Source organism: Carassius auratus, chromosome 13 (assembly GCF_003368295.1).
Source record: "Carassius auratus strain Wakin chromosome 13, ASM336829v1, whole genome shotgun sequence".
NCBI lineage: Eukaryota > Metazoa > Chordata > Actinopteri > Cypriniformes > Cyprinidae > Carassius > Carassius auratus.
The window spans coordinates 200,544-224,081 of NC_039255.1; the positions used below are offsets into that span (position 1 = coordinate 200,544).

Below are 23,538 nucleotides of genomic sequence, written 5' to 3' on the forward strand. Positions count from 1 at the left end.
GAAAATTGATTTTTGAAGACCAGGAAGGATGATGATAGCAGTCTAAAATAAGTCATAAATGAATCATGAATTCCCATTCAGCTGTGCCGGCTGGTTGGAGATCTGAGCACCTCAACTACAGACAAAAGCCTCAGTGTGAAAGGTACTATGGATTTTGAATGCACGTTAAGGTGCTCTAAATGCCTGTCACCAGAAATGACTACTGGATTTAAAGTAGACATTATTGCCTATTTATTTATAGTGAAAAATGTATTATTGGGCACGAATGAGCAGATTAAACACTCAGCCTGTCCCCTCTTTGCATAGACAGCAGTTTGTTGATGGATGCACTGACTTAAAGGATGTTTCTTCTCTTTTTCTTAATTTTTTCTACTGTTCTGTCTCATATTGCACAATCATGCGTTCCTTGAAAAGCAGCCATGACAATCCAAACTCTTACAGCTATAATTATCTATCTGGGAAGGGAACTTCAGAGATACTTCCTTCTTTTAGGGGTGGAGGGAGAGCGGTCACACCCTGCCACCCCCTGCCACCCCCTGCTGTGTATGTGGAATGAGCTCTGATTAAATCCGAAGTAAAAAGAATTCACCTGTCACCTGTCAAAAAAATTCACCTGTCACCCGGTTTTCATGTTATTCCAGACCCATATTTTATTTTCTCAAATCAAATTGAGTACATACTGACAGAACTTAGATTTTTTGAGTAAACTACCCCTTTATAATGTAGTGGTGATGTACTACTTTATAATGTAATGTTTACCTGGATTCATCACCATGGAAATAAACAAGTGGTATCAGGAAGCCGGTGCATTTTTGGTTCAGCTCACGTAATCATCAGAATCTCTTCTGCATGAGCAGCATTTAACCTCTTGCTTTAATAAAAAAAACATTATATGCATTCTATATAACATATAATATTGCTCAATTTTAATTAAAAAGAAAAAAATAAATAAAGTGTAGTACAATACAGCCTATATCAGCATAAGCGTTATGTGTGAATGATTTTTTTGAGTGCAATACTCAGGCACCCAGACTTGCATTTGTAACATTTTGTTTCTCTTCAGTGCACATTTAGCACACTCCAAATTTAGGGATAATGGTATGGCAGATAATGAGCAGCAGTTTGATTCAAGCTGTGCTCTTATGTCCTCAAGGAACCCTGTGATTGTCTGCGCATCCTTCCGGCTCTGATTTACCAGAGTGGATGATGCAATAACTCACAGTCCCCAATCCTGACCTCTGACATTCACAGATTACCAGACAAGACAGGTTGTTATCATCAGCCACAGAAATGATGATACCTGCAGAGATGAAGCTTTCATGCAATCATGTTTACTGGCTTTCACCCCGACTGCAGTCTGTCTGCTCCGTTTGTGTCTGAAGCACAGTTGGTGGCCAGTGATTGTCTCACTGCACTGTGACCAGAGAGCTTGTGGTACAGGGTCACGCCAGGCTGTGCTGACAAAATGTGTTAGCAGTGCTTACCCGCCGCTGGCCAGTGTTGCTCTCTCAAGAGCTCTAGGGTGCATTGCTGGAGGAAGACTGCCTGGTTTAGCATCTGCGGCCCACTCCCACTGCGTCCTCTAAAAGCATTATGCCACTCTCCTTCAGCCACCAAGGATCAGGCCATAATTTCCTGTAGCGTCACACTAAGTCTGCTGAATCATAGCGCTCACACCCCATCTCTCACACCACCACAACACGTCAGCCAAGATGCAACGGCCACACAGAGCTGGTTTCAAATTCACACACACGTCCTCTTCTTAGAACACATAAAAAACATATGAGACAAGATATGAGAAACAATAAGAGCAGCATTCATATAAAAAAGGCTCTGAGTTTGACTTGTAAGAACATTTTTTGAGGGTACAGAACGAGTCAAATTATGTGGGATTATGGACAACTGAACCTGCATGGCTAAAATTTGTCAACATGCAATGCCGTTCTAATTGTTTTATTCCATTTTAAATAAATGTTGTTCAAGCATTCTATTCAAGAATCCCGAAAACAATTATCACAAAAATATTAAGCACCACTACCGTTTTCACCAATGATAATAAGAAATGTGTCCTGAGCATCAACTCAGATCATAAAATGATTTCTGAAGAATCGCATAGTAATAATGTAGAGTGCAATAATGATACAGTTGGTTTGCTAAACAAACAAATGTAATCTTACAGTGCTACTTCATCTATAACTGATTTTGAATAAGCAAAAATCTGTAAGAAATGCATTGAACTGTAGATAAAATAACTGACGAAAATGTACTGTTATTTTTATCACAAACAAAATTTGCACAGCAGAAAGCAGCAATTATAGCCTACAGTACCTTTTAATATTGACAATCATGTTATTAGTCTGGCATGTGGTATGAAAAAATAGTTTGCACACAATAGCCTAAGCCATTTTGAAACTCTCCTGTTATTCTATTTATTTTAGTTTTTGTTTAATATAGGCTACGTTATGAACAACATTTCAAACATACTGAAATACTTTAGCCACGGATCGGTGTTTCTGGTATCAGTGAGCATGGAGTGGTGCAGGAGTGGAGTGATTATTAAATTCTCTGAGCGCAGAGGGGAAATTGTTGTCTTTCAACTCTCCTCATATACTCTGGTTTCATCCTTTTGATGTCACCACGTCTCAGTACTTTTAATGAGAGAGCGCATCTGCACACCTCTCAGGGTTGATCGGGTACTCGGTACCACTGGTAGTTTAAAAAAAACCTGGTACCGTAACATTTTAATTTTTGTAGTACCGTTGACAACACTACTCGAACACAACCAGATACAGAAATGTGCCGCAAATACTCGCAACACAACCAAATACAGAAACGTGCCGCAATTATGCACAATACAACCAAATAAAGAAGTGTGTTAAATTATATTATAGATTATATTTAGTGTTAAATATAATGTCGAAGATATAAAGGATTATATCAGGGTCAGTATTAAAAAATGTGAAAACACCTGCTCTAAAGGATGCATGTCATTACTGCAGTCTTTTCCTGAAGTGAAAAGTTTGAGAAGCAGAAGTCTCCATTTGCTCAATGGTGTCTACAGGAAACAACTGATACACTAAAGTGACCTAATTTGAGATTTTCTTTCCAACAGTATGCCTTTCAGATGCATTTTTCACACAAGACTTGCATTTAAAGTATGTTACCTAAGGAACTTGTGGTCTCCAAAATAGACAATAAGCTCTCTGATTTCAGTTTATTTCCTCCTGCAGTTGCAGACACCGGCTCATCTATAACATTCCGTCCCTCTAATGTTCTCCATCAGTACAGCAGTTGAAAATGGATCTTACTGCCTCAGTGTAAATTCTGCCATGCTTTTCAGTTGATGAGTTGCCAGTTGGATGTGCTCTGCAGGTGAAAGTCAAGAAGAGTTAAACGCATACGTTTGGGAGTTGAAAACACATCCTCTTTACCAGATCCCCTCTCCACCCACTGGAGTATATGAGCAGTACAGAGTACAAGTGTGGAGTTGAATGATTTAGCCTGGAGCAAGGAGTGGTTTGTTTGAAAGTCAGAGCACCTGTGTTTTCTCTTGCTTTAGGAGGGCTCTGATACAGCTGTATAAAAGGCCATGTGTAGTCTATTAAAATAATATAAAAATACAAATCAAAAACAAGCATTAAAATAATCTAAAACAAAATTCAAAATGTGAGTCCATATATCATCTGATCATTCAATAATTCCATTCAATCTGACAAACGAAAAACGACAATACTTATTTTTTCCATTTGAACCACAAATTGAAAGTTGGCGTTCCATGGAGATAGATTCAAGAAATGAAAAGATGGCTATTTTTTTTTCCCTTTAACAAATGGAAAACTACATTTTGGTTTGACAGCTTTATTCGTTTTAGGAACACAAATTAAGATTTTTTTTTTTATAAAATCGGAGGGCTCTCTAATCAGGGTATCTTCCGTCCATTCCATATCCGTTTCAAATTAAAAACAGAAAACGAAAAACTCAAGAGGATTCAAGTGAGAGAACATGAATTAAATAACCAGAAATGGAAAAATGGCTCGTTTATTCGTTATTCCATCTAGGTTAACAAACGGAAAATGAGTTTTTGACTTGATTTCTCATTTTGTCGTTTTGGGTTTAAAAAACGGCTTATGGCTTCAATATTTCTTTCGAACTTGTGGGCGGAGCTGAAACGCTCCTTTCATCTGATTGGTCGGATCGCTCCGCCTTCAACTCGAGCTTACATTGTTTCAGAATAAGAGTCTTATAAGAGTAGTGTCTGAAACCACCGCTCACTGTTAATTAACATAATATTTGAGTCAGATGTTGCTGCGCACATAATTCGTGCTGCTGTGACTTGCAAGTCACGCCTTTAAATTATTTCTAGGTTATAGTATTGTATGAATATTGTCCCACTGTAAATACAGTGCAAATAGTTTTGTCTCCTTGGATAAAAGTGAAGAGGAAATAAAAGACTGAACAGTTCCATGATAATATGTCTGTAACATTTACCACTCTCATCTTTTAAGTCAAAAGGCACTAGGTAGGTGTGTGTGACATTAATAATTAATTGTGGAAATTAATATAGTTAAATTTATGAAATAAATTAGTAATATTCGTTTTATTACATACTAAATTGAATGGTTTTTATTTTAGTCTTCTTTGTTGGCCTTGAGAAAGCCAACATATATTTGAACATTATTATCATTTATTATGAGAGTAATTGACAAGGACTAAAATTTTAATGTTTCACCAAATTTCCTTCTCAAAAAATCCTAGTGACTTTCATTATCTGAGCAATGAAGGTCTTACACTTAATGTCCACTAGAGGGGGAGACAGGATTCCTATTTACGTAAAATGGCAAATAAATACATTAATTTCATGTGTACTACCATGAATATGCCCTATCTGTGTACAAGAATAAACTTCACACTTCAAGCTGTACTTTAAAACTTCCCATTCTGGCTTTTTCAACCTACCTCCAAATGTATTTTAATATATTTTTTATTCACACTGGTTCATGCATTTAATGTTTGTCCATCTAGAACTTTTATTTTTCATGAGCTGTACATTTTAAGATGTACTCAGTGTTGATAAATCACATGCACTGAATGTAAATGGATGGCTAAACTTAGCTAAACTTGTCCAGTGTCCTGCAAAGTTTAGCTACCCCAAATAAACACACCTAAGCTAAGCAAGGTCTTCAGGATCAGTAGCAATGTCCAAGCAAGTGTGTTGGAACTGAACTCTGCAGAACATGGTTCTCCCGGTTCAGGACTGGGTTTTAAATCTATAAATTAATTTGTACAGTTGGGTGTCTGCATGCAGAGGTGTACTTCAGTAAGTACAATGTAAACTGTAATCTATAAAGACAAATCTTCAGATAAGCATTAAGGCCACTGCCTTGAGGTCTCCATCCATTGGTCAAAACATACCTCGCACCCCACCACACTCCTGCTAGCTGTCAACATTAATTGCAGCTGGTGCCAAATAAAAATTATTATGTATCCCTTGTGCATTGTTCAAATTCACTACCCTTTCGTTATGTTCGGGATGAAAACATTCACTCAATTATACTGCTATAAGCATTAGATAAACATTTTTTCCCCTAATTTATTGTTGGTGGATGTTTTTTTTTTCACTGACTTCCATTATAATTACATTTTTGATTGCAAAGCCATGAAACATAATCATGCACTCTTGATTGTTTGTGGTTTACCCTGTTGGGAAGAGGTAAAATTTGTTATTTTTTTTTACAGTTGATCACTAGGTGGGACCATCAACCCTTTAGATAGGCCTGTGCAAAAAAAAGCTTAGTTTCTGACTTGTATATAGAGTTATGTGGAGTATAACAGCAAATTATATTGTGTGTATGTGTGTAGGAGAGAGAGAGAGAGAGAGAGAGAGAGAGACTTTTGCGCACTTACCTTGATGTATTTGAGAAAATCTAAATGTACACCTCAGCTCTCAGAACTACATGGGGTAAACAAAAGTGTATTTATGCACCTGCTGCCTTTTAATGGTGGTGATAAGTATAGACTAAACAAAAACAGTACATGGATTTAAACACTTGCATGCCATCCTTCTGGTCATTTGATGGTGAGAAGAGCAGCAAGCAATACGAGAAAGGGCTTGACTTGAACCAGAGTTTTAGAAATGATTATGCAGCTTGACCCCTCCAGCGAGTTGCTGCTTATTTGAAGTTGGTATTGCATTTTGGTCCATAATCAATTATGTTCAAAGTAGTTTTTTTTATAAGATTTAAAGGTTTTAAACTGGCTTCACCATCAAGAAAAGACAAGTATTTCACACATAGGCCCTCCGTTCTTTTCACCATCAAAAGTCAGCAGGTGCATAAACACACTTCTTTTTTTTTATTGTTTAGTCCATGTAGTTCTGAGAGCATGAGGTGCATATTTGGATTTTTTCAGATACATCCAGGTAAGTAAACAAAGGTCTCTCCCACACACTCTCTCTCTCTCTCTCTCTCTCAAACACACACACACACACACACACACTATAATTTGCTGTTAAACTCCATATAACTCTATATACAGGCCAGAAACTAAGCCTTTTTTTGTACAGGCCTAAAGGGTTAATGGTCCCACCTAGTGATCAACTGTAAAAATAACAAATGTTACCTCTTCCCAACAGGGAAAACCACCAACAATCAAGAGTGCATGATTATATGGTGTCATGGCTTTGCAATCAAAAAATGTGGTTATAATGGAAGTCAATGGGACAAAAACAGCCACCAACAATAAATGAGGGAGAAAAAATTAAAATCTAATGCTGCACAAAACTAACAATACATCAAAGCTAATCTACAGTTATTAATCTTTGACATGCCCAAGACTGTCATAAAAGGTAAAAAAAAATATACAGTCCACAATTACTTTTTATATTGAAAATATGTCATTTTGTGTGTGTTTTTTCTTCCCAAATCAGTGACATAATTTATGAACTTGGTAATTAAAGAGTTAAAATCTTTGATTTTTTTTTAAACATTTGGTAGTTTGATCAGGACTGAGGGTGATTAATAGATTTATGCAAAAAAAAAAAAAAAAAAATCTTTATCTGAGACATTTTTACAGCATTTTAATTTAGTGGGTGTTTTCATCCCAAACATAACAAAAAGGGTAGTGAATTTACCCACAGTATACTGTTGAGTTTTTGAAATATTTCAAGCATTTTCCCAAAATAAGTGTCAAAATAAGATTTGTCACCAATCATTCCATTAGCTGCAACACAGAGAAAGTTGTGGCCAAAATAAGACTCAACTTTACCCCCTAGTGGACGAAAACGTCCCCAACAACGCATATGGGGTATTATGTAACAGCAAGTCATTTGTGCAAGTACATTTGACTTTTTTTTCCAAAACTTAATCATTTTTATTTGGTACCAGCTGCAGTAGTTAATGTTGTTTTATATTATACAGCTATCATTGAGCTAAGGTATACCCCCCTACCACCCCATCTATCATTGAAGAACCTGTGTTACACAGATATGGCATATTCATGGTAGTACACATGAAATTAATGTATTTATCTGTCATTTAAACTTACATAAACAGAAATCCTGTCTCCCCCTCTAGTGGACCTTAAGTGTAAGACCTTCATCGCTCAGATAATGAAAGTCACTAGGATTTTTTGAGAAGGAAAAAGTCTGACCAGTTACAGCAACGAGTCAAACGAGTCTGAAGATCTGAGCTGAATTTGGTGAAACAATAAAATTTTAGTCGTTGTCAAGGCCAACAAAGAAGACTAAAAGAGAAACATCATTCAATTTTGTCTGTAATAAAACTAATAATTCTAATTTATTTAATAAATTTAACTATATTAATTTCCACAATTAATTATTAATGTCACACACACCTACCTAGTGACATTAGACTTAAAAGATGAGAGTGGTAAATGTTACAGACATATTATCATGGAAATGTTCAGTCTATTATTGATTTTTATTTCCACTTCACTTTTATCCCAGGAGACAGAACTATTTGCACTGTATTTACAGTGGGACAATATTCATACAATACGCGAATTATGTGTCTACATCTGGTTTCAGATATTACTCTTGTAAGACTCTTATTCTGAAAGACTGAGGAGCCCGAGTAGAAGGCGGATCGATCCGACCAATCAGATGAAAGAAGCGTTTCAGCTCCGCCCACAAGTGCGAATGAAATATTGAAGCCATAAGTCGTTTTTTAAACCCAAGACGACAAAATGAGAAATCAAGTTAAAAACTCATTTTCCGTTTGTTAACCTAGATGGAATAACGAATAAACGAGCCATTTTTCCATTTCTCGTGATTTAATTCATGTTATCTCACTTGAATCCTCTTGAGTCTTTCGTTTTCTGTTTTTTAATTTGAAACGGATTTGGAATGGACGGAAGATACCCTGATTCTCTCTGACCCTCCATAGACAGCAACACAACTGTAATGTTGCCAGGTCCAGAAAAGGACATCAGTAAAACAGTCCATGTGACACCAGTGGTGCAATTTCAATTTCGCGAACCTACGAGAATACTTTTTTTGTGCGGAAAGTAAACAATAACAATAATTTATTCTACTATTCTTCTTCCCAAGTTACGTCTTCCTCAATTTTGATGAGTTCCCTATAATGTAATCAGCATTGTTTACGCTTGGGGGACAGTGTGCGAATGCGTTGTGACACTCTCTAAAATGTCAGACAACGGTAACTCTAAGGGAGAAGAATTATTGAATAAAGTCATTATTTTTGTTTTGTTTGTGCAAAATGCATTGTCATAGCATCACGAAATTGAAGTTAAGCCACTGATGTCACATGGACTGTTTTACCGATGTCCTTACTACATTTCTGGACGTGGGAACAGTTGCATTGCTGTCTATATCTTATATCTTATCTTAATTTGTGTTCCAAAGATGAACAAAGGTCTTATGGATTTGGAACGACATGAGGGTAATTAATGACAGAATTTTCAATTTGGGGTGAACTAACCCTTTAATTAATGATTTGCTGAGCTTAAAAAATATTTTTGTTCCTTTTAAAACTTTTATTTGCTGGACGAAGTCCTGCTCAAGTCTATCATTGCTCTCTTTATAGTTCTGCAGTAAAGGCTTAGCAGAAGTGCAATAATACCTAAGCATTTCACTTTTAACCAGTGATGTCGCATTCATCAGTGGCGCATAGAAAAAAATATAGGGACTACAACAGAATCATAATTAATGTTATTACATATAAATGTAATAAACAACCCTCTCCATCAGCGAATTAATTAACGTAGTACAGAAAATGGAGCAATCAATCAAGTTTGACCAATCAAATGAAGGGGGAATGTCAGCACAACCAATGTACACAAATTAAATACTGAAGCCATAAACCAACTTACAATATAAAAAATAAGAGAGATTTTTTTTTCATTTGTTAAACAAAATAAAAACAAAAAAAAAAACAAACAAAAAAAAACAAGCCGTCTTTCCATTTCATAAGTGTATTCCTCTACAGAATGGCAGCTTTCCATTTTTGGTTCATACAGAAAAAAATATTGACCTTTTTACCTTTTTTGGTTAGCCAGATTGAATGGAATAATTGAAAGATCATGTGATTCACAGACCAGAGTGGCATGATATTTCGTAATTTCCTCAACAACTGTTATTTCTTTAAGAAGCAGAATTCCAAAAGTCTTGGAAAACCTGGATATTTGAAGGAACAAATCTATTAAAAAAAAAAATAAATAAAATCATGGAATTTTTTATGAATATAATTATTTTTAGTTATGTTGAGCTCTAAATATTCAACATTTAAATTTGTGAGTAAAAAAAATAATAATTTTAAAAAATATACATTTGGAAAACCCTGTAATTACAAACGGAAAAGTCATAAAACCTCTTGAAACCTCTGAAATTATGGAATTAAATTATGCAGTTCTTTATAATAATTTTCTTGAAGTATTTTTATATATTGGGGGCCTCAGAATCAAACACGTTGAAAGCCACTGATAAACACTAAAGCATCATACTTGCAACTGTACAAAAGTAGAGTAAACATTATAGAAGTTAACTATACTTTTAAAACAGCATAGGGCTTCACAGACTCTGCCACTTAAAAAGCTCAAGCTCTTCAAAGTCAGGTGGATTCTGATTGGATCTCGTTGATTTTATTGTTCATCAGCTGGAGAAAATCATTCTGAAAATGTTTCCAACCAGTAGCGTGTTTAGGCACTACGCAACCTACACAATTGCGTGGGCCCAGCTGTCCATGGGGCCCCCCACACAACACAATTTATACCGAGGGGGAACACTTGCTGAGGGTCCCCAAAACACTGAACACACCCCTGATTCCAACAATATTGTTTTCTGTGTTGTTATAGTTGTGGTGTGGACTTCCCTTTTCTCCTATAATGACAATGATTGGTTACACTTATCGTTATAGTTCTCGTCCTTGACCGGCCCATTATACTTGAAAGCAGCAAAAGATTTTTCTCACCTTTGACTGCGGTGACATGCATAGTAGAAATCCTGAAGTGGAGCTGGACCGGAGTGATTACAGAACACTCAGACTGAGGATGGAAAATATCTGCCGCTCCAGTCCACTCATGGTCACAGTGCTCTCTGCTTTTTTCCTCCCGCTAAGTGTGTTTTCTTATCTCCTTTACAGCTCAGGAGCACACTGGTCTGTCCTGCTGTGATTACACACCCTTTATCTTACAGGCAGGCCGACTCTGGTCTCTCTGCATCACTCAACTGAACTTTCACCTGAGCTCTGTTTGCTCATCATCACACTTAAGGAGATTTTTAGTATGTGGCCAGCAGCTGGATAAGTCAGTGATTTAGTGCAGGCGAGAGCAGGACCATTAACAGTCTGGTGTTTTACTACAGATGGTGAGGACAGGGCACGTGAGAGCTCAGGATTCAGTGTTTGGTGACCCATTTTCTGGGTGTGGTGATAATGTGAGTGAAGATACCTTTGTCTCACCCCGTGACAAAAATGGAAAAAGGGGGGAAGGGAAATCGAGGATCAAAGGAGACTGTACAAGAATGAGGTTGTGGAAGGAGGAGGAGGACGGCAGAGTGCTTGAACAGTTGTGCTGATTGATAAGATGAGAGTGGTGTAATCAGAGCCCTTCGCACTGATGTTTAGACCCTCTCCTCCTGATATCGATCCCTTGGGCAGCCTGGAACATGGTAGGAGGTTCCAGCTCATTGGGCTTCCTCTGCTTGTGTAATCACTCTCCCCGAACAGGAAACCCGTAAGACTGTGGTGCCTCTGGTGGGAAAGAGCTGATCTGTTGAGACGAGACAAGCTCAGGCTAACAGCCTTTTCAGCCCGTAACAAACAAATGACACAGTGTCTTGTAGGGATTGGGATAAGATTGTTACAATAAGCCATAATATGCAGATAAGGACTCTATTTGGTACACAAGTATATAAACGCAGATGATTCTAGCTGCACAAGCTTGAATTTCAAATGTTGCTGTGTTCCCAAAAAATATGGTAGATCTTTATTAAAATCAACCTTGTAGTTATATGAAGATCACATTAAGACATTTTACCCTTTTCCCAGAGCCAGACAATTATAAAATGGTGCTTTCAAAAACAGTACTTTATTACTATATATATAACTAAATTGTATTACTTTATTACAATATATAGTATATATACCTGACTCAATGTGTGGGAACTCATTCACAGGGAAGAATTCTCATGATGGACGGGCACAAATGAGTTTCATCTCATCTTGCTCTTATATAACGCAGGAATGAGCTGCCTAATGTGTCGCTGGGTGCCAGGCGAGAGAGAGTGGCTTTGGGGATTAAAGCATCCCGTCTCCTTGGGACGACGGGACGATGGGTGATGCAGAAACAGCTCCTGCTGGATGGACGAGGACTCGTGTAAGGAGCTTAGGTGGGGTGACGAGTATTCAGCTGACAGTCACTGAGGATTAGTTCCCAGCACTGCGCAGGCATAAAGAGAGTCCGGCTGTAAAAACAGATTCCTCTTCCCGTCCTTCAGCAGGGGCTAGCATGGGTCTTTAATCTAACTTCCTTCCTCTATTACGTTTCAGCTCTCTCAAGCTTTCCCCTCTGCAAAACTCCCAGCTTTACATTAAAGTCGTTTCTAGCAGTGCAATATCTATATGTGATTTATGAGCATGAGAGTGCAAATCATAATTTTTAAGCTTGCATACATTACTAGAACTCATGAAGTATAGGTACATTTTAAAAAAAGCATCAAAATAAAGAGAGATTATTCTGAGATTTCATATTAGTGCATCATTTTTTAGTGGCTAGTCCCTGAAATCCCTCCTCTATCTCAGACTATACAATCTTGAGGGTTGCTAGATTGAGGACAAGCAACAGGAACAAGTACAATTGACAGTAGAAGGTGACAAGTACACAAGTTAATATATCTGATTTTAAGATTTTTTTTTTTTTTTTTTTTTAGATTTGAAACTTTTTTTTAGATTAAATGTTTAGGTTGAGTAGAATCTGCAAATCTCTGACAGAGTCTGTTTACTTTCTTCTGTGGCTGCAATATGTGTGTTTTCCGCCAGCTGGCAACCTTGGGTATCAAAATACTATTGGGTAAATTGGCAGTGGGCAGAAACAAACAGACCAAAACAAAAAAATCCAACATGGAGGGCACATTTTAAAGCACAATAAATGGCTGTAGCATTATTATTATTATTATTATTTTTATTTATTTTTTTTTTGTAGAAATTTGTATGAGAACACGTTATGGTATTTTTTTTTGCTTTAGTAAAGTCAAAAATGACATAAACCACCTTTTAAAACAAGTCGCTTTTAGTAATGCAAATATCTGTTACATTTTTCATCTTAGCAATGTAAATAATGAGCATGATACTGCAAGTAGTAATTTTTAAGCTTGTATATACATCACTAGCATTCATAAAGTTAAAGCATACATAAATCTTTCAAAATAATTTTCAGATAAAGAGCATAATTTTAGTGACCCGTCTTTGAAATGTTTTTTTTTTATTATTATTAACTGCATTAAAATCCACTGCCATTCAAAAGTGTAAGATATGAAAGTCTGAGGTGTTTTTTTTTATATTAACGAAAATTAATGCTACAATATTATTCAGCAAGGATGCATTCAGTTGATCAAGAGAGACATCAAAGACTTTTACACTTACAAAAAAAATCTATTTCAAATAAATGCTGTTTTCTATTTCAGCTTTTAAAAACTTAACTTTTAGTAGCACAATATATGAGCAATTGTTCCTCTTTGAAATGTGATTAATGAGCATGAGAGTGCAAATAGTCACTTTTAAGCTTGCATTCAAGCATAGTTAAATCTTTAAAAATAGCTTCACTGAGCTCTTTAACTGTGCGGAACTGTTCCTCTTAAACCACGCTTAGTGAAACCCTAGTTAGAACTTATTTGTCCTAAAATAATATCCCCCAATATTTCTGTAAACGCTGGTATAGTTCAGTTTTGTAATGGAGAGATGAGTGCTTCCTAATCTTATAATGATTTTGAGACACATTAGCAAACAATTCAACTCATATTTCCTTTAGTTTCATCATTTATTTATGATGCATGAGTTAGTTTATGAAAACACTGGATATTAGAATTGTTCTTTTCAGTGTAATTACCAAAAAGATTCCTATGGATCCTGAGCAATGATGCTTGGATTTCACACCTTGTTAGGTCTAGTGTCTAAATACACTTTAAACGAGAGAGTGCATCTTAGTGCTCACTAGGGAGAGATATAACAGAAGTACCATCATATATTGCATTCCCTGATATTGTCTTTCAGTAATCACCAAGATTGTTCACTTTATAGGAGGAACATAACCTGGAATGGCTGTTTTGAGATTCTAAATGGTGCAGTCATTTTCAAGACTCCATGGCAAACTTATTAGTAGTACCCTGACAGGTACTGATTTATGAGATACACTAAGCCTATTATTTAGGATACATGTGACACATTATGTATCTCTTTATTTGTCAATGCCACTCTGGTCAAGGCTGAACTGACTATTTTTTGAGGCAAAGAAAATGCACAATGCATACAGTACGTCAAACACAGTGCTGTCAACCCAAGGGAAGCATCTAACAGAGGTACTGTCATATTGTCTTCCAAGATATTGCCTTCGGTAGTTCTGCACTCATCATCATCGTCTAGATCTTTCACTTCAGGGGAGAACAGAGGAAAATAAACTAAAGTGTTCTAGCTCACATGGGCCTTTCTCAGGGTTTGTTTTCCTCTCAGCCCAGCTTGCAACTCTTAAAAATGTTGTAGGGAAGCATGAAGGATAAAGTATAATTTGAGATGCTCAATGGTGCAGTAAGATTCCTCTCCAATTACTTTAAAACTTTTCTCCCTGTGCCACGTGTCAGTAAACTCGGTTTCAACCAAGGTGACCAACCATTGACACTTTTTGTGCAATAAAAATGGCATCGAAATGCATATATATATATATATATATATATATATATATATATATATATATATATATATATATATATATATATACATATATATACATATATATATATATATATATATATATATATATATATATATATATATATATATATATATATTATCTGTCAAATTCAATTTTTTTAATTATAATGAATGGATTTCAATGATATATTGAACACTGAACTAAAAATGGCCCCTGTCCATAAGCTTAAATTGCCTGTCTACAGAGTCTCAAAATGTTACCAATATGCCTGGGGCCTTAGGATAAAGTGCATTCTTCTGCAGTCCAGTGAGCTGTCCAACATCAGCCAAAGACAGAAAAAAGAAACCAAAAGCACACCAATACTTCACCAGGATCTCAAGAGATGAGTCAACAGCTGACAGGTTTTTTTAAAGCTCATGTAAATAGGGACCCAAGAGTCTGGCCTCACAGTGATGCTGAAAGGGAAGGCTGATGTCAGTTCTTCTTTCTTCTGCTGTCACTCCAGCGGACTGGAGCAGATACAAGAGGATCGTGACCCCTCTGGCGCCCTCACACACAAACACTTCTGACTCACTTTGGCAATGGCTGATTGGGATGGCAGTTCCCCTTCACCTGGGATGTCAGGCTTGGCACAGTTTCCAAGGTGACAGCTGCCTCCGTGACTAGCTAAAACAGCAGAATCCACACGACACAAACATGTGCTACTGCATTTCTAATTAAAACACACTAGAGGTCTACATGGGCTCAAAATTCATGCTACACTGAACTGACCCGGACTTGTCTATTATTCTGAAAGTTTGACCTGGGCCCGTGCAGAACAAAGAAATGTCATCACGGTGACGAATGACAAATGCGACTTGCATTTTTTGTATCTGGAGTCAACTTGCATAATAATTTAGACTGTTTGCCCATTTGGATTATAATAATAAAAGTCCAGTGCTGACATTAGCTTTACTTATTTGCTATCATTTCGGTGCTCTCTAAACAAAAATTTTAGATATAACAACCAGACGGTTCATGTTTAAAATTATTATTAAAATTGGAGAAACAAAGCATAGTATGGCGGAATAAGTCCCGCCTTGCAGAAGATCTGGCCATAGAAACATGAAGCGCACGTTAGCTAAATGGAGCAGCCAAATATAAACTTTAATTAAATTTCTGAGCATCATAGAAAAAAAAAATGTATATGTCAGTTCATCTAAGATTGTGTTGCTGTTTTGAAATATTTTATTTAAAATATAGAAATACAATAAACAATGTGAAAAAATTATCTGATTCCTGCTGTACACAAAACCATGCATGTCAGTCAACAAGAAGTATTTAACCATGGCTATCTTAACTTATCCATTAAGGTATCTCTGTGCATTTGCATTAACTACACCCGCCCAGCTTCTGATTAGACGCTCGTTTTTTTTTCTTCTTCTTTTTTTTTTTTTTCTTATTTCAAATTACCGTTTTAACACTTTTCTTATCCTAATTTTACAAGTTAAAAGTTACAAAACAACACACACACAGTACTGACTGACTCTGATAATGGCCAGGTGTTCTCCATGTCCAACCGACTCGGGTATTACACACAATGTTAAACAGACCCGGGACCCTAAGTAATAGATTGGGACCTGACCCGGACCCAGCTGACCATTTAAAATATAGCCCCGAACCCGTGTGGATCCTCTGCAGTAAATGGGTGCCGTCAGAATGAGAGTCTAAACAACTGATAAAAGAAAATCATAATATTCCACAAATAATCCACATTAGTCCAGTCAATAAATTTATGTCTTGTGAGCAAAATGCTGTGTGTTTGAGAAACAAATCCAGAATTTTTAATTCCAGATAAAATACAAGTCTTCTATCCATAATATTACTATCTCCAGTGAAAAAAGACGATTTGTTTGAATCAGGAGGTAAGTATGAACAGACTGTTTATGAGTGAAACCAGTCCAAAAGAGTTCTAAAATAAATGTTAGAGGATTTAGATGTGAAGCGACGAGAGGGGATGGACTTTTTCACTGGAGGAAGCGTTATTATGGGTTATGGATATTTTAGCCAGAAGTGACAAAAAAAATTTCAATGTCTTAATGACAGATTTGTTTCTTAAAAGCATGCTTTTTGACTCTATAAGATGTGTATTGATTGACTGGACTAATGTGGATTACTTGTGGATTATTGCAATGTTTCTATCAGCTGTTTGGACTCTTATTCTGACGGCACCCATTCACTGCAGAGGATCCATTGGTGAGTAAGTGATTTAATGCTAAATTTCTCTAAATCTGTTCAGATGAAGAAACAAACTCATCATACATCTTAGATGTCCTGAGGGTGACAAAATGTTCAGCAAATTTTCCTTTTTGGCTGAACCACTATTATCAAAGCAGAAAACAGCTATTTTAAATGTTAATTAGATTTCACAGTAATACTCCTTAACTATATTTTTGATCAAATGAAAGCATCCTTGGTGAGCATAAGAGACTTCTGTCAATAACATTTAAAAAAATCTCACAGACCCCAAACTTTTGATCAGTAGTGTATATGGGTGATAAGCTGGTATTTTAAGCAGGGAAATGTGGTGGAATTTAGCAATTGTTTGCCGCACATTAATGATCATCTTGTTTATCTTGTAACTTTTTTCTCTCTTCTTTGCTCTAAACACTTATATTGTGGTCTCCTGATGGCTTACTAAGCTCAGATGTTTGACAATTATTTCTTATGTCTGGGAGGATGGGCAAATAAACGTCTTGAGGAGAGAGGTGCAGAAAGTTAAAGTTTCTTTCTAATGCTGGCTCTATTAAAACTGTATTTCTGTCAGACTGATTGACGATAGGTCTTTGTTTATGAGCCATCAAAGAAACTAGGTGCATAAATCAATAATTACTGCCAAGAATAAAGTCCAAGAAAAACTAAATAAAATATAGATACAATAAATTACCGGTACTAATTTGTTAATTTTAGAGGAACCGATAGAGTGCAAAGGTGTTCGTATGAGTGTAATGCCACAGTGGCAAACTAAAGGTATTATTTCACACATTATTACTGACAGGAAAAATTGCTATAAGCATTTATTTTGTGAGTGTCTTTGCACAATTACCTGATTTGCATAATCTCTTTAGTGAATCAGATGCTAGAACAACGCATGCCAATAAACATTATCAGCATGCGCAATTCATTCCCCCCTGTATTTTCAGCCAGTCTTCTGCGGTACGACTTAGATAAGGATTATAAGACCAGTGGGTTAGCCGAACTCCAGGTTTGGGAAGGTCATTCTACAGGCAAACTAGCAGATGAGCAGATTTATTGCAATGGTGCTGAGAATGACCTCCCTAGAGACTGAAGCTTCCCCAGGAGTTCAGTTGTGTCACTGTTACAGGCTCGAGGACAGAACTGAGGCTTTGGATTTTAATACGGAGAGCCCTGGTGGGTAGAATTAGTCTTGTGAATTTCTCCTGAGGTGTGTCTGTGCGTGCAAATTGATGCTTGAGGAAAGCAAGGGAAATATTCATTGGAACAGTTTATCTTCTGTAATGGATTAGATAGAGGAGAGTAAATATTTACACCGTGTCATTACATGCACGCCAAGAAATATTCATCCTGAAACAATCTCACACCCTCCTCAAGCTTGGCAGGTTTATGGTGTTTCAAATTAAGGCATTTAATGGAGGATTGTTTTTAACTATAAGGATGAAACCATTACTGATGTAATGCTACTGAAATGTACTTAAGTTAGCAAACTAGCCATGGCATAAATATGATTTTTTTTTTTCTTTCAGCTTGAAACAACATCAGCAATGAAGAACTGGAAGTATTGCATCTGAAAGAGAAGAATCAGAGCATTTCAGGAACTTACAGAACTGCACAAACTAATTGTGAACTCCTAAGAAAAGACCTCTTGTTTTGCCACAGGAATCACTCACCTACACTCTCTGAAGTTCCGCAAATCTCAAATGTTTTATGTTTTTATTCACAATCAAAATCTAAAAGATCAATCTACTTTGGGAATATCATCCATCCTTCCAAGAGCGTAAAGCAAAAGGATGTCTGATCAATCCATTGATATTCTTCATGTAAAATGAGCACACCAGCCTGAGCAGACATGCAACGGTCCTGCAACCTTTATTTTGCCTTTCAAACTCTATGCAGTGGCCTGCCATTTTCTCTGCTCTTCAAAAGAGACATAGCTGCTTTAGCTGTTGGCTTTGGCATGCCGGTGACAAAAGAGATCATTAACCTTTTTCCAGTGACTTTGTTGAGTACGTGTCTCACTTGTGTGTGAATGTTGCCAATGAGGAATCAATTCATCTGCCTTTGTGTGAAATCTCTCTCAGTTGTGGTCAAAAACAATATTTCAGCACTAATTTCAGCAATGTTACCACAGACTAAATGCACGTCCTGTTTATTCACACCCCATTCAGTATTGCATAGAGCAGAACATTCCTGTAGAGCTGTGATGCTGCTTAAACACTGATGTCAAATGGAATATGCCATCAAAAGGAGTCCAGGCACAATGAGTTGGCATTTTACATCCCCGACTCAATCATGGATGATTCACAAGGATATAAATGTGTGAACCAGGCTCTGAGCTTTATCTAAATCTATGCCAAAATGACAGCCTGTAAAACCAGAGCTTAGTGCCTGCTGTTTCAAGTATGAATGCTCTTTTTTTCTTTTTTTTTTCTTTTCTTTTTGATGTGGAATAAAAATACAGATGTGGAGTTTTTCTTGTTATCTTAGAATATATGGTAGCTACTAAACTAAAACAGGCCTAAGGCCTCATTTATAAAGAAATTTCCTAAATGTTCCTACAATTCATATACAATTTCCATCCTACTTTCATCACAGTCTGGTTCAAAAATGTATTTTCACAAAAATGTGTACTTGACGGTAAAACGTCCTGTTATCTTATTCTGTAGGACATTTTTTTTTTAAATAAGACTTGTCTAATTCATATCATAATATTCATGTGAATGTAAATGTTGTCACTCATTTATTCTGTAGCTAATTTGCATCACCTAATGTCATCATAATATTCAGCGCAAAAAAGGGGGCATTGACATACTGATCAGAAAGCGAACATTTTCTTTATAAATTTCATTTTGTTCGTCATGTAGGAGCAAATCCATGGGATTTAGCATGGAATCATATGTGCATTTTATAAATGAGGCCTTGATCAGAATAGTGTGATATTTATGCAAATCAGAGTATTATGGTAGCGACCAAGCCAGTTGTTTTAACATGGTATGGTTGAATAAAAAAAAAATTAAAAAAAAATCATTTTTGTAAATAATCGATACATAACAATATTGTTAGTTTTACCCTTCAACTGCTAGTCCAGGGTGTTTATTGTGGAGTATCTACTTGACAACGTTTTTGTGTGCTGCTTTCTGATCAATATGCGACTGAAATAAAATCCTGAACACCCTTGGGCTTTTACAAAATTTCTATTAACAGCCATTGAATACACAGTATTTATGTTTAACCCCAATGATGTCACTGTTGAAAGTTATGAAATAAATCATCTGACATTTTCTATGAGCTAGACTACTGAATGGCTGTTTTCTGAATGTGATGTCTTGGTTTCCAGTAAAAAATGTCTAAACATACTTAGAAGATAAATTACCTTCAAAGGCAAGTTCTAAAACAGTATTTACTGGAAAACAAGACAAAAATACTGATTAATAAAATTATTTGTTGCAGTGCTGTTGGCTACAGTAAAGGACTCAGGATTACAGGAACCCGTTTGGACATGGTTTTGCAAAAAATACCAGAAAGCTACGTCAGAAACACAAAGCATTGGGACAAAGGACACTACAGATACAAAAGTGTGATTCATTTAATGTGAAGTATGGAGTATGTAGATCTTTTGAGAACAAACTCAGGCTGTTAAGATGTATTAGTTCTTGTTTCACCTCATCTCAGGCTTTAGCCTTTCACTCAAATATCAGTCTTGCTTTCCAGGAAATGGAATGCAATAAAAATTACAAATGGATAACAAAATATTTTATGGTCAGTACATGCTGTGGGCTAGAAATGATATATTTATTATGAAAAAAATATATATTAAATAGAAAATATTAAATTATATATGTAAAATTAAAGCATTGTGATTTTCCTGTGAAATGGTGAGAAATTAAGTCTGTACTGTGCACATTTGTAAATACAATTGATAATGACTATTTTCACTTTCAAACTATGAATGTTTCAGAGTATTGTTTTGTGTGACATGAAAATATTAACAAGTCTGTATGTCCAGCTGACAAAGATTTAATGACAGAATGATAGAAAGATAGAAAGAACTGTACATTGAACTGTAGATAGATAGACATGTGGATAGACAAAACAATAGATAGAAATGTCAGAAAGACAGAACAATAACAAACAGAACAATAATTGATGGAATGACAGACAGACAGACAGACATGTAGATAGATAGATAGATAGATAGATAGATAGATAGATAGATAGATAGATAGATAGATAGATAGATAGATAGATAGATAGATAGCTTAGGGGTGTAACGGTTCACAAAATTCACGGTTCGGTTCGATACGATACACTGATGTCACGGTTCGGTTCGGTTCGGTACGTTTTAGATACAGCAAAATGTAAAAACATCTCAACTTTTCAGAATGCTGCAAGCGCACCGCGGGTCATGTGACAAGAACTAACCAATCAGCTTCATCCTTTCCCGTAACAACGTTGAAAACTCAGCCAAGATGAAGGAACAGCTGATCATAGTTGTATATGGATTGCAATTTTGAAATAAATTTAGTAGCAGAGCTACTGCAAGCGATTTTTAGAGCTTGCAAATCCATTTATCATTCGCTGAAATTTCCGCGTCTCATGGAGAGAGCACGTCATTGTTGCTTAGCAAAGACAGACGCCTCATGAGCGCTTCTGCCCGAGCGCTTTGGAAAGGAGGAGAAAGACGCGCTTAGCGTTTTCCACGCGTTTTTAGGCGCGATATGTGAACGGCCCCTAAGGCGCTCGCTCACTCAGCACGCGCTGAAGGCTCGTTGCAAAATGTCTAATGCATTTAACAGACCAGAAATATAAGATCCTAAAATAACCAACAGGTCTGGTGTGGGTGCACTTTGGATTCCCTGTAAGCTATAATACCGGTGTCTAAATGCTGCAGGGATAGTTTGTTGCGTGCTTGTTTCTCATTTTTTTCGTCTTTTCCCAGATACTGACACAATAAGGTGATGTCAGCGTAAATGAGTTGACATGTTTCAAGTATTCCCGCTGGTGTTTTTTTTTTTTTTTTTTTTTTTTTGTATTCCCGCTGGTGTACCCTGTCATGTTGCAGATGCGACATACCGTTGTTTTTTTATCCACCACTCTCTTGCCATCACCATTATAGCTTAAAGGGAATCCAAAGTGCACCCAAACACCAGACCTGTTGGTTACTGGAGGATCTTCTTTTTTCTGGTATGTTAAACACATTGGCCATTTTGCAACGAGCCTTCAGCGCGTACTGAGTGAGCGAGCGCCTGCTGAGTAGTACCCTAACATAAACATATAAGTTGGTGTTTTTTTTCTTCTTCGGGAGTGTCAGGGGCGTTGCCTGTTACGTCGTTTGGGTTATTGGGCTACCTTGTTGAACGCATATCATTATATTTCTCTTTTTTTTTTTTTTTTTTTTTTTTTTAATATAATGAATTAGTCCAACGAACCGTTCGGTATACATAATGCGTACCGCGTACCGAACCGAAAGCGTCGTACCGGACGGTTCAATACGAATACGCGTATCGTTACACCCCTAATAGATAGATAGATAGATAGATAGATAGATAGATACTCTCAGAAAAGGCAAACGGCTAGAAAACCAGACATTTAGCAGATGTTCAACTGGTCCATGGTCAAGACAGTCACAATGACATTATTCTGTAAGCTGGTGTCCCATCAGCTGTGATTTCTGCTGAAGGATGGTGCTTTGGAGGAAAGAAACATTATACACAATTTTTTAGCCTGTGGGTATCGGTAAACGATTGCCATATTGATCCTACATGCTTTCAGATTTCAGGGGTTATTATAGTTAATGTGTCTGTGTGCAGTTAGCCCCCGGCTGCACTTTGCTGCATGTTCAGACCTTATTGAGGTTGAAACAGACAGTTTTTCCTGCTGAACTGGAGACTGCACAACCACATTTGAAGATTAATAGTTCATATAAAGTGTTTTTTTTTTTCAAATACATAAGCACATAGAATTGATTTGCATTAACAAAATTAAAATGCTGTCATCATTTGGATGTGTAGTGCACCCAGCTTCATCTGGATACATACTGTACAGTTCATTTATGTAAAGCAATTTACTATGTAGAAATATAATACTGAACTATATTGTTTATAAAGTTGCAAAATGTGAAATTTATTATCACCCAACTCTAATTAAAAAAATTATAAGCATTCTATAAGTAGTAAATATATAAATATATAAGATATAAAGGTATTATAAACATTAACATCATGATTTTCTATAAAGCAGCTTGAGTATTGTATTGTGAAAAGTACTATAACAAATATAACCGACTTGAAATAAAAAGAGCAACTTGAACATTTTGCTAGAAATCTCCTATGGTGCCACACAGTTTTTCAACAATATGAGGGATGTTTTTTTTTTTTTTTTTTTTTTATTTTGGGCATATTATTTTCAGAACCTTGCACATGAAATGCAAGAGATTTGAATTAAATTCAAACAAAAGATGTAAACTTTTTTTCTGTCTCTTACTCTATCTGGCTCTCTTCATCACAAACTCATAATTTATTCTTGGTATCTTTCTCTTCTTCACATTGTGCCACACTCAGAGGACGGTGTATTCAGGACAGTACCACTATAATCTAATTACCTGGGAAAATCAAATCACCTCTTGGTAACAACCTGCTAAGGAAAATATTTCAAAGGCTTTCAAAAGGGCAATGACCCGGACTCTTAAAACAGCTGAATTTAATTGACATTCATTTGAAATCCTGTGTCAAAGATGAAGACAGCTCTTCCATAGATAAATCATTTCTTGGCAATAGTGAGCAGCCAATAATAATATTACCTTTCTCTGTGACATCAATAGAAGACAAGCATTCACAAACACACACACACTTCAACACAACACTGCAGTGAAGACAAGTGTCATTCACATTATTTGCATCTTTG

General features: G+C 36.4%; 1 protein-coding gene across 2 annotated transcripts in view; it reads left to right on the forward strand.

The window, feature by feature from the left end:
* LOC113112274 (zinc finger matrin-type protein 4) overlaps positions 1-19,920 on the forward strand; it is a 77,637-nt gene extending 57,717 nt beyond the window's left edge. For both annotated transcript variants that reach the window (XM_026277682.1, XM_026277683.1), the window contains exon 7: positions 18,162-19,920. In XM_026277682.1, the coding sequence (XP_026133467.1) occupies positions 18,162-18,183 (22 nt within the window). In that variant the 3' untranslated portion in view covers positions 18,184-19,920. The remainder of the gene's footprint in view (positions 1-18,161) is intronic.
* Positions 19,921-23,538: the final 3,618 nt, after the last annotated feature.